Source organism: Elephas maximus, chromosome 10, assembly GCF_024166365.1.
Source record: "Elephas maximus indicus isolate mEleMax1 chromosome 10, mEleMax1 primary haplotype, whole genome shotgun sequence".
NCBI classification, from domain to species: domain Eukaryota; kingdom Metazoa; phylum Chordata; class Mammalia; order Proboscidea; family Elephantidae; genus Elephas; species Elephas maximus.
This window is the reverse complement of record NC_064828.1, coordinates 119013180-119024132: the sequence shown is the minus strand read 5'-3', so window position 1 is coordinate 119024132 and position 10953 is coordinate 119013180. Positions and strand designations below refer to the sequence as shown.

Genomic DNA, 10953 nt, shown 5'->3' with positions numbered 1-10953 from the left:
TTCCTCCTGGGTTCCCTCTCCTGGGTCCCCCTCCTCCTGTGACCCCCTGTCTCCCCTCCCACCTCTTTCTCCCTCTCCTGGCCTTCTCCTTCCTCCCCCCCATCCACCCCCCCAGGGTTCCTGGTGCTGCCTCCACCCTGCCAGTTCTCCTGGTTCACCCCTGCACCCTCTGGTGTGTTGGCTCAGAGTGGCCTTCCACGCTGTGTCCTGGTTCTGACCTGGGCAGGTTACATAGTCTGTCTCTACCCCAGCCCCCTCTGTCACTTGGGGATCCCAGCAGTCCCCTGCTCAGCATCTTGATGGAGTAGTGACATGTGCAGTGACAAGCCTCAGGGCAGGCCAGGTACACAGCACCTGCGTGGCCAGCGGTCCTGCAGCTGGTCACCATCCCAGGAGATGCACGGGCTTGCCTGTGCACTGAACGGTGTATGGTGGGCAGACTGGCCCACCGCCCTGAGCAGCCCAACACAGAGGACTGAGGGGGCCGGCTCCGGGCAGGGGCTCCGAGTGCACCTTGGGCGGGAGGCTGTGACGAGGGGGGATGGGCTCAGGGAATCGGGAAGGAACGTGGGTGCAGCAGCTGGCCATGCAGGTGCTGTGTACCTGGTTTGTGGTAGAGAGACCATGATGGTTGTGGGAAGCTTGTGGGGTTTTCCCCCCAGATGGAGGATTTGAGCATTTCTAAAAAACCAGGAGCCAGCAGGGAGGACGAAGCTGATGTTACATCAGACATCCACCTGGGGCCCTGCTGAAGGCCAGAGAGGGAGACCCTTGCCCCACCTGCCATGGGGGTTGAGGCTGGCACTGCACTGCCACCCCACCCCCACTATAAACAGTGGGTACCAGTGGGGAGTCGGGAGCTTTGCTAAAAACAGCCTTGCCCAGACCCAGCAGCTGCGCCTGGCTGGTCACACGGTCCAGCCCGAATTAGAATGCCCCACCCCGGCTGGTGGGCAGCACAGGAGGTGCCAAGCTCACCGTCTCTGCTCTGGAGCTGCCAAGTGTGACCCAGGGCAAGTGGCCACGACAAAGCTGTGCAGACCTGACAGCCCCTGGGGACCATCTGGCTGGGCCACGGCGGTTCTCACTCTGGGGCCACACTTCGCTGTGGGATGTTGTCTCAGTCGCCCGGACGCCCAGACGCACAATGGAACTATGAATGGAAACAAGCTTGCCAGACTGTGCTCGCCCTCCCTGGGCAGACCCTCTGCTCATTTCCGTTCCTCTCCAGTAACTCCCACCAGGCGGGCAGCAGAACAAGGCCATACAGAAAGCACCTTATCCCACAGGCCTTCCCATGGCCTCCTCTGAAGCAGACAGGGTGATGGCCTGCCTGCTGCCTGGTCTCCAGGGACCTGGCCAAACTCTAGCCTTCACCGTGGTCAGGATGGCCCCTGGGGAGGCTTGCCGATCTCAATGAACGGGCAAGGGGCAGAACTGGGTCAGCTGGTCTGAGAGGGCGGGTGCCTGGCTGCTTTGAGGGCATCTTGGGCGAGATGGCTCAGCTGGGGACAAGTGTGGCACTGGGTGTGCTTGGGGGTTGGACCCTGGCCTCTGGTGCAGGAAATAGTCTTCTGTTTGAGGTCCCCACCTTCTAAGGGACCACCCACTGTGGGAATTCCCTCCACATCCTTCTGAGGCCACAGGCAGCCAGCTAGGTGAGCCCTCCCCAAAATCACTCTCCTCCCTTCCCCGGGAGGCAGCTCCAGGAGTCTGCATGCTCACGGCCACTCCCTTCCCCACCTGTCACCTGGCTTCTGGCCATGAGGTCACAGGCTGGGGAAGGGAGGCTGAAGGAGGCCAGTAGGCCCGTCTCTAGGGCCCCAACCATCTGTCTGACGGGGGTGTGCAAGGCGGAGGTGGCTGCTGACTGCAGGGTCCAGGGAAGTCAAGCCTAAATATGGGGAGCCCCTCCTCCTGTTCCCCCTGCTCCCACCTCATCACAGCTGCTGCAGGGGCGGACGAGGGGCCAGAACCCTCGAGGCATGCCCCCCGTGTTCACAATGACCAGCCCACATTCCCTCCACAGCTGCAGAACACAACTTGGACAGACGGAAAGCTAGACATCTTCTTTATTGGGGAAAGTGCCTGCGGGACCCCAGTCCTGGCAGTGCTGAGGCAGCACACACCCCTGAACGGGGCAGCGGACAGGGCTTGGGCAGGCACCCCTCACTGGGGGCAGGGGGCAGAGAGAATGAGTGCCACCCACAGACCCTCCGGCTGGGCCCTTCCTGTCCCCAGGTCAGCAGGCCAGGCCAGGCCCTGAGAGGGACCGGCTCTCTGTGATGAGGGCGGTCCTGGCTATGGCAGGAAAGATGGACCTCCATGGGGCTGGGTGTACTGGAATGGGGTCCCCCAGCCTGCCCACGCCACTGCCAGCCAGCCATCAGGCCCTGGGGTCCCCACCAACCCGCCTACCCCCACTCAGCTACTTTGGGCAGCAAGACTCAAAACGAGCCATGGTTTAGTGAGATCTCCTGTGCTCCAGCCCAACTGAGTCGAAGGAGGTGGGCTGTTGGGGGCTGGGGTCCTTAAGGAGTGCAGTGGGGGTCTGTTCTCCATGGCTCCCAGGGCTGCGGGGGCCCTGTGCCTGAAAGCTCAGTGCCTAAGAGCCCAGTTGCAAAAGCAGAGTGCTGAGCCTCGGGGGCCGTGGGGAAGCATGGCCAGGGTGGGGTACCCAGGTGAGAGGCCCCACAGCTGGGGACAGTGTACATGCAGGGTGCGGACGGGTTCCAGGGGCCCGGGGAGGGTGTGGTGCTGGCCAGCCCCTGGCTGTGATGCTCCCAGAAGGCTGTGGCAGGCGTTGCTGGGTAAGGCACTGAGTTCTGGTGCCCAGTGGCCCCCAGGCAGCAAGTCCTGTCCTCGGCTGGTTGAAGCGGCCCCCCCGGGCCTCTCACTTGGCTTTGGGCTTGGGAGGGGCTCTCTGCCTGGGGCCTGTAGGGGGAAAGGACACTGTCAAGAACAGTGGCCTGCCCCATTGTCCTGCCGCGGGTTCCCGGGGCCACTTGGGCAGGGCTGGCAGCATTTGGCTGGGGGAGGGTGCCCGACGACCCTGGCAGGCCGTTCCTGTTCAGGCTGACCTTGTAGGACCTGGCAAGGAATGCCTGTTGCTCCCTCGGGGAGGGGGACGCCCATGGCTCCCCTCCCTCTGTCTCGGGCCTGCTCAGTCTCTAAGCTCATAGCCCCCACGTCACCCTCACTCTGGTGTTTGCCAGGGCTCTGCTCTACCCGGCTCCTGTGGATTTGGGGAGGGGTCTGTTGCCCCCACTGCCCCCTTGGGTTCTTCCTACGCCTCAGCACTGAGTGTCCCCACAGCTGTCCAGATGGCCCCAGACCCTCCCCACAGGCCCTGCAGCCCTGGCTGGCCTGCTGTCCACCCCTCTGCCCACTTAGCCCCCTGTGCTCTGGCCTAGGCGCCCTTGCTCGGCCAGTCCCCTGGAAATGCCCCACCTTCATGCCACCCCAGTGTGTCCCAGGCAGATGGACAAAAAAGCACAATGACCCAAAATCACTCAGAAGTGGGACTTAAACACCATCCCCATGAAGTGGCGGGATGGGGGGTATAAGTAGCAAGTTCCTGGTGAGCTGGGAACAACAGGCCCTGCTGTGTCAAGGAAGGGATGTGCTCAAAGGATGGCGCAGACAGGAAGCCAGCCCAGAGGGTGCCCTGCTGGTCCTGCCTGGGACCATGTGAGCCTGCGATAAGTATCGATGGATTACATACACTGCCAGGATCGGATAACCCAACAAGCAAGGTAGACACGGGCTAACTTGTGCTTACTGACAAAATTGTAGTGAAAAATTTCACGTGGGTTTCACCACATCAAAAATGTGAAATTGGTCCCTACAGATTAGTCAGTAAGCACAAATGAGGCTGTGCTTACCTTGCTAACTGGGTCATCAGCTCCTGTTAAAGAAGTAATTAGGAACTGTAAATTTGAAAAGTGACTTTGATTCTGTAGGAAGGAGCTGTGGGGTTGGGAGAGAGACAGATCCCAGCCATACCTAGAAGCAGAACCTTTGATTTGGTGAAAAAATTGTTCACTACAGACGACCGGTAAGCAGCGTGCTTACCTTGCCTATCGGGCAATCCGCCCCGCACACTGGAAGTGAATACAGAACTGCTGCTAAGAACAGCTGAGGGGGGAGCAGGGGACACCTGCAGAGGGAGGAGGGCGCGGAAGACCACCGTTCCGAACCCACCTTGCTGGCGGGCGGGAGCACCCACCCACCACTTCTGAACCGTGAAGCGGGAAAAATGCTGGCTCAGAGAGGATCCTACAAACACCCCCAACCCTGTGACTGCCAACTACAAAGGCACCCAGGCCCCTGCGTGGGCTCGAGGGGGACACGTCATCCCCACACACAACTCCTGCCCAGATACTCAACCCGGACCCTGTCCGGAGGAAGCAACCAGGTAACCCAAATGAAGGTGTTTTCAAAGTGTCCACGTCTGCCTTGAACATTGTGCTGTTTTAAAGAACTATCTGTGTGTGATCAAATCGACAACAGCAACTTGAAGAGTGAGGTGAGAAGCCAGGTGCAGTTTGTGTGGATAAAAACAGAGAGGATGGGTGTGATTGGTGCCACTGAGTGGACATGTTCACCCGGTGTCTGTGCTACCCTGCATGTTTTCACCAAAAATTAAAAAAAAAAAAGATCTCTCCAGAAAAAAAAGTCCATGCCGTAAAGACAAAAAAACGCTGGGCACTATTCTAGAACAGGGGAGACCAACGACCCTCGACGGACGACTGCCGTGTGTGATCCTGGGCTTGGGAGTGTCCTTTCCCCCCACAGGCCCCAGGCTTATTAAAGACAGGACTGGGGCAGCGGGGCTGTAAGCAAGGGACCTGGACTGGAAGGTGTGTTATCAGCGCAGAATTTCCTGGGTCTGCTCACTGCACCGCCTAAGGTTAACAGGACAATGGCCTGGATCCCAGGAGATAAAACCAAGCCAGCTGTCCTGGGGTCAGTTTAGATCACGGTGACCCCATCGGTGCCAGAGTAGATCTGCGCTCCACAGGGTTTGCAACGGCTGCTTTTTGGAAGCCGGTTGCCAGGCCTTTCTGACCTCCAACCTTTTGGTTAGCAGCCGAGCACGTTAATCGTTTGCACCACCCAGTGGCGTGTGTTCTTAGGAAATACCTGCTGACAGATTTAGGGGTAACACGTGGCGTTGTCTAAGCCAAATGTTTCAGTGAGCGGGAGGGAGGGGGAGAGACGGATGGACAGACGGGGTGAAAAGTTAACAACTGGTGAGTCAGGGTGGGGGGTAGGTGGGGGTCATTGTGATCCTGCAAATTCCCAGTTGGTTTGAAATGTTTCCAAATAAAAAGTGATGGAAAAGTGGGGGCTAGGATTCCTTCCTCCTGCCCTCAGCCACCTGGGATGGTGCGGCAGAAAGAGGGGTGGGAGGAGAGGGGCGGGGGCAGAGGGCTGAGGCCAAGCTGGCCACCCTGGGAGCAGAGCACAGGACAGCACTGGGCAGGTCTATCTCCCCACAGCAATGACCGATGTGGCCCCAGCCCCCCTACCCCCAGACTGCAGGCCCACCCTGATGAGCCTCAGGGGAGCAGGGCTGCAAGGTCAAACCAAGCCCCTAAAGAAAATGCTGGCACTTTCTACAAAGCAGTGGTGGAGTTTCATAACACAGAGCCCGGCTCTAAACAAATCTAGAAGCAAGCCTGCAGCTAGGGTGAGGCTGGACTGCACAGTGGGCATGGAACCACCCACAGACGCTCACTCGCGCCACTTACACATGGCTCATGGTGGGGGGGCCTCTGGTACTGGGGGGCAGCAGACAACCCTCCCACACAGGCCAGGCAGGTGCCGGGTTCATCTGAGCTTCTCTAGCCCATGTCAATGACCCCCCACTGCCCTGCCCATAAGCAGGGGTCCCAGCTGCCTGGCGCTGTCCCCAGGAGCCTTACCTAAACAGACCCCTCCATCCCAGGCCCTGCCTTGCGGATGAGAAGGCTAGTCCCAGCCCTCAAAGGGGCTTCGACCTGCTTGTGCCTAGTAGTGTCTGCCCTTGGGACCTCCCTCACAGGGCCCTGGGGACAGCATGACCAGCATCAGGGCGAAGAAGGGTGGGGTGGAACTCTGGAAGTGTCCACCCCTGGAAGCAGAGATCAGTAAAGCTGAAGAGTTAGCCAGACCACAGTTAGGGCTGCGGAAGCCACACACAACAGGAGCAACCTCAGCCTGTCCCACCAGCCCGAAGGCAAGTTGCCCCGAAGCCCCCCACCCCACCGTGCCCCTGGAACACCTGTAGCCTGGTGCCCAGGGAGCCCCAGCCCCAACCCTGCCAACCCTCTCCCAGGTCCATCAGCCTGGCCCACCAGCTCTGAGGTTGCATCTTGCCACAATGGAGGAGACACTGGGTAAGGGAGGCTGGACTACCCAGGACTATCTGGAAATGGAGAGGGATGAGGCAGGTCCCACCACCAGCCACTGCGGGAGAGGCAGGGATGTCTGTGGACTCCCCCAGGCAGGCCGGACAGAAGCTGAGGTTAGTGTCCAGGAAGGGCTGGCTGCCACTGCTCTGTCGCCGTTAGCACACCCAGAGCCCAGGCTGCATACGCACCTTATTGCAGCACACAGAATCTTTCTGTTTTATCATCGTCAGAATCAGGGGCAATCTCTGCTTTCAAACGAGAGAAACACACTCAATGGCTGGCCGCACACAAGCAGCCCTGGACTTGGAAGGGAGTGGGCTGGCCGTGGCGGGGGCCACGGGGCATGCTGAGCAGAAACGCAGCTGTGTGGCCTGAGGACCTGGTGCCCAGAGGCCCACTTGCCGCTCCCTGGCGTGAGGGCAGGAATTAGGGGGTTAAGGACCAGCAGGTCAACTGGTGCCCTCCCCCGCCCCAGGCTGCCTTCTCTCCTGCAGGACAAGGGGATGCACCCGAGTCACCCATCACTTGCCTGGTGCCAGTCAGGTCTGCAGTGCCCATTGTTGGGGGGCAGGAGCTGACAGTTGGCGCAGGGAGGCAGGCGCCCTGGTGGCCCATGCCCCCAGCCCTCGTGACATGCCCACATAGCGCCTTCTGTTCTGGGAGGGAAAAGTGGGGGAAGAAGCCCCATTACCTTCCTGATTCCTTGAGGGGCGCTTCTTCCTTCTCCTGCCTGTTCCCTTGGCACTCCGGGCCTTCGGTAAGCTGCCGGACCCCGAGGAGTCAGTCACTGCCTCCTCGGAGAAGGACCTGTCCAGCGATGTGTCCAGCGCAGACTCTGGGGCCACGTCCTCCTCGTCCCCTCCCCCAATGGAGCCTGCAGGCAGGAGGCTGGTGCTGGGTGTGAAGGCGTTGGCGTCAGCCTGGCACGCACCCTGCAGGGTTGTGGGCTCTCTGGTCCCTTGGCCTGAATCTGCGGTGCTGAGGAGCTTGTCACTGGAGAACTTGAGGGGCTTCGGGGCCTGAGCATCTCCCAGTGCCACCGGCCAGGGCCCCGCTGAGGGCTGGGGGTTCTGGGGGTCCTCAGTGGCCAGGGAATCGCTGGCATCCATGTACCAGGAAGAACGCCGCTCCAGGGGCCCAGGACTGCCTGTCTCTGCACTGGGCTGTGGGTGGGGTAGGGTGGCATCCATGAGGTCCCAGGCCCGGGGCTCGCTGGCCACTGCAGAGGCAAGGTCCAGTTCTGAGGCGGGGTGGGTGGGGCCTTCTCTGGGGCTGCTGGTGGCTGCTGTGGATGGAGGGACAAGTCAGTGGAGGGCAAGGTCCCAGGGCCCCACCCCTCGGAGCCATTCTTGGCTGGGGATGTCCCAGAGTCAGAAAGGAGACTCTCTGGCTTCTGCCTGATTCCACCAGCCCCGCAGAGCCCCTCCTCCCTCTGAGAGCCCTCCTGCTGGCTCAGCCTGGTCTGACTGCTTGGAGTTCCCTGCCTGGCCTGACTTCTCTGAGATCCCTGTCTCAGGCCCTCATGGCCTTGAGCGTGCGTTCCCAAAGGGCAGGATGGGCCCTCAGTCAGGGTCTGCACACAGCATAGGACAGCAGGAGGCGCTGAAGCTGAGGACGGGGCGGTGCCCACTCTACCCCAAGCCTGCAGCACCTCTGAGCTGCTGCATGGACCTAAAACAGCCCCTCTCCCAGCCACCCCAGCGACTGGGTGACCATTCCTCCTCAGCACACCACCCTCTGTTAACACACACACACACACACACGTGGTAACGTGTTGCTCTCTGCTGGAGCCTGCATCTCAGGGCCAAGGGTAGTAGATGGTGTGATCAGGGAGGACTCCCTGGAGGAAGGGGAGGTGCTAGGCCAGCAAGGATGGCGGTAACAGAGGGTCTCACCAGGCTTCCGGTCCCTTGCGGAGTCTGCCACAGCCTTGCTGCCCCCTTCCATGTCTGCCCGGCTGCGAGCCGTCTTCCGTAGCTGGAAACCTTTCCTGATGTCGGCCAGCAGGGCATCGATAACACACACCTCCTCCTGCTGCCCGGCGCCCCTCCTGACTGAGAAGGCCCAAGATTCTCAGGGACACTCCTCACGTGGTCCCCAGAGCCTGCCTGATCACCCCAAGAAGAAGGACCCCTTGACAGGACACAGCTGACCCGGGGGTGGAACCAGGAGACAGGCCAGCGGGGGTGGTATGAGACCTGTAGAAAGGGACTGACCGGGAAGACAGCAGGGCAGCCTGTCCGTGGGCCTGTTTCTGTCACTCCCACCCCATGTTTGCCTCTGCCCCGCAAGGTGTGCCGTACTCACCGGGCTTCCCATCCTCGCCCCGTGGCCTCTGAGCCTCCTCCTCTGCAAGCTGCTTCTTCCTCCTTTCAGCCTTGGCCGCCTGCTCCTTCCGGTCTTTGTTCTCCTGCGAGGAGTGGGGGAAGTAGGCGGTCGAGGCAGACAGGGAGCTTGCAGCCACCCAGCCTGGTGCCCTCAGTGCTGCAGCTGGGGGCATGCTGGGCAGGAGGGTGGGGGCCGAGGGACTGCCTCTCCTGGCCCTGGGTACCAAGGGCGACTTCCGACTTCCACCTGAGCACGGGTACGGGCCCTAGGACCTGCCCCGGCCTCTGCAGCCCAGGCCTCTGCAGCCCTGCCCCCCGGCCTGGCGTGCCCACCTTCAGGGCGCGGAGGAAGAGGTCCCGGAAGGTCTTCATGGTGCAGAAGGTGTCCTCCAGGGACAGCTGCTGCGTGTCCTCACACAGGTAGCTGGCCAGCTCTAGCTTCTTCTGCTCAATGGCTGCAAATACCTCATCGAGCAGCCGGCAAGCCTCGATGCTAGTCTGGGGGCACGGGACAGTCACAGCCCTGCATGGACCCTGCAGCGGGCACCCCCAGCTACCCAGGAGACACCAAGGCTGGATCCCCGGGGTGAGGCTCACACAGCCCTTCCCTGGCTTGCAGGAGCAAGAGCCATAGGCGTTGGCTCTGTGCCCCATCTTGCACCCCTGGGGCGCCACAGCCCCCTAGAATCAGGCAGAAGCCCTGAGCCACAGGAATCACCTTCAGGGGTCCCCCTGAGCGCTCTGTCATTCGCCCTGGCTCTGGCTAACTTGGGCTGAGGAAAGACTGAACACTGGAGGGCTCTTCCCTGGCTCCCCGCTTCCCCACACCAGGCCCTGCCCCTCTGCTTGCCTGCAGGCGCTCAGCGTACTGCTCCTGAACCTCAGGAATGGAGGCCAACACCTTCCGCTCCGTCTCCAGAAGCTTCTTCAGGTTGGCACTGGCCTCTGAGCGGATGACCTCAAGGTTGATCCTGAAAGGCAGCAGCCGGCAGATGGGATCAGGCAGCAGGAGCATCCAGGGTTGCAGTGCCGGCCAGGGACCCCTTGCTTCTCACACCCATGGAAGGCCTGGGGACCCTCGGAGCACATGACCACAGGCTTCCAGAAAGTACATCAGAGACCCGGTGGTGCGAATGGGCTTTAAGTGCCTCAGAAAGGGTGCTGTCAATCAGTGATAGGATGGTGACCCCAAAGGCCTACACTCAATCCTGCTTGGTCCTCCTGAGGCTCTGTAGCCCCTCCCTACCCCCCATGCATGGCGCCCGAGCAGTGCTTGTGCTGGGGTTCAGATGGGCCTGGGCCCCCCTGGAGCTGCCCCTTCAGAGCCATGGGACCCTAGGAACATGACCCCCTTCTTCTGGCCCTGAGTTTCCTGTCTATAAAATGAGTGGCCTGGCTTCCTCACAGGGTTGCGGTGAGGACTGATGTTTGTCAAGAGGGTGGTCAGCCTGGCTCCCATTGTGCCCACCTGCCTCCCCATGTGCTAGGTCTCCCCTCAGTCAATCCCACAGGGAAGGTGTGCATGTCACTGGGGAGGGGCTCCATGGGCCTGGGCTGAGCTGCAGCCCTGAGACCCAGCCTGACCGCCCCTCACTGGCCTGGGGGGGTGAGGAAGCAGGGCTGTAGGGGCTGGTCCAGCACCTACCCCGCCGCCTGGGAGGCCTGCTCTAGGTCCTGGGGCAGCTGCAGGAGGTCCGGGTGGTTCTGCTCCACCTCCTAGAACAACATTTCCAGTGAGGCTACACCAGCCCTGGGGTGCCCGAGCGACCTCCACCTAGTCTCAAAGTCCTTCCCTGGGGCCTGGCCGTGCCGTCGTGACTTTTCTTAGTCACTGCCCCCACCCGCCTGGAGCTGAGGGCAGGATCAGCAGGACCAAGTGTCCTGGGAGAGCCGGCAGAGCGGGACGGGGTGCTGCGGAAGGACGACAGAAGCAAGGGGGGCAGATTCCTGGGGGAGAGACGGGGTGGGGCCGGGGTGGAGGGAGCCCACGAAGGGAGGTAGGCACAAGCACAAGAGGGCTTATCAGGAAGGACTCGGAGCACCGGAGGGTCCTTCAGGGGTGCACTCCATGGTGGAGTCCTGCGGCGCGGGCCTCCCAGCCCCGCCCACGGCGCCCGGCCCCACCCACGGCGCCCGGCCCCCTCCCACCTCCAGCTCTGGATGCAGAACCCCTCCCAGCCCCGCCCACCGAGCCCGGCCCCGCCCACCTCCTGCTCTGAATGCAGAAC

At 61.5% G+C, this 10953-nt stretch overlaps 1 protein-coding gene across 8 annotated transcripts in view; it reads right to left on the bottom strand.

The window, feature by feature from the left end:
- Window positions 1-899: 899 nt before the first annotated feature.
- The window catches only part of INF2 (inverted formin 2), a 32023-nt gene continuing 21969 nt past the window's right edge, over window positions 900-10953 (bottom strand). For 5 of the 8 annotated variants that reach the window (XM_049897423.1, XM_049897426.1, XM_049897425.1 and 2 more), the window contains 6 exons: window positions 10371-10441; window positions 9576-9696; window positions 9059-9223; window positions 8706-8808; window positions 8294-8452; window positions 6652-7683 (listed from right to left, as the gene is read on the bottom strand). In XM_049897423.1, coding sequence (XP_049753380.1) covers window positions 6938-7683; window positions 8294-8452; window positions 8706-8808; window positions 9059-9223; window positions 9576-9696; window positions 10371-10441 — 1365 coding nt within the window. In that variant the 3' untranslated portion in view covers window positions 6652-6937. The other 3 variants (XR_007518857.1, XM_049897422.1, XM_049897427.1) reach the window with 3 other exon arrangements.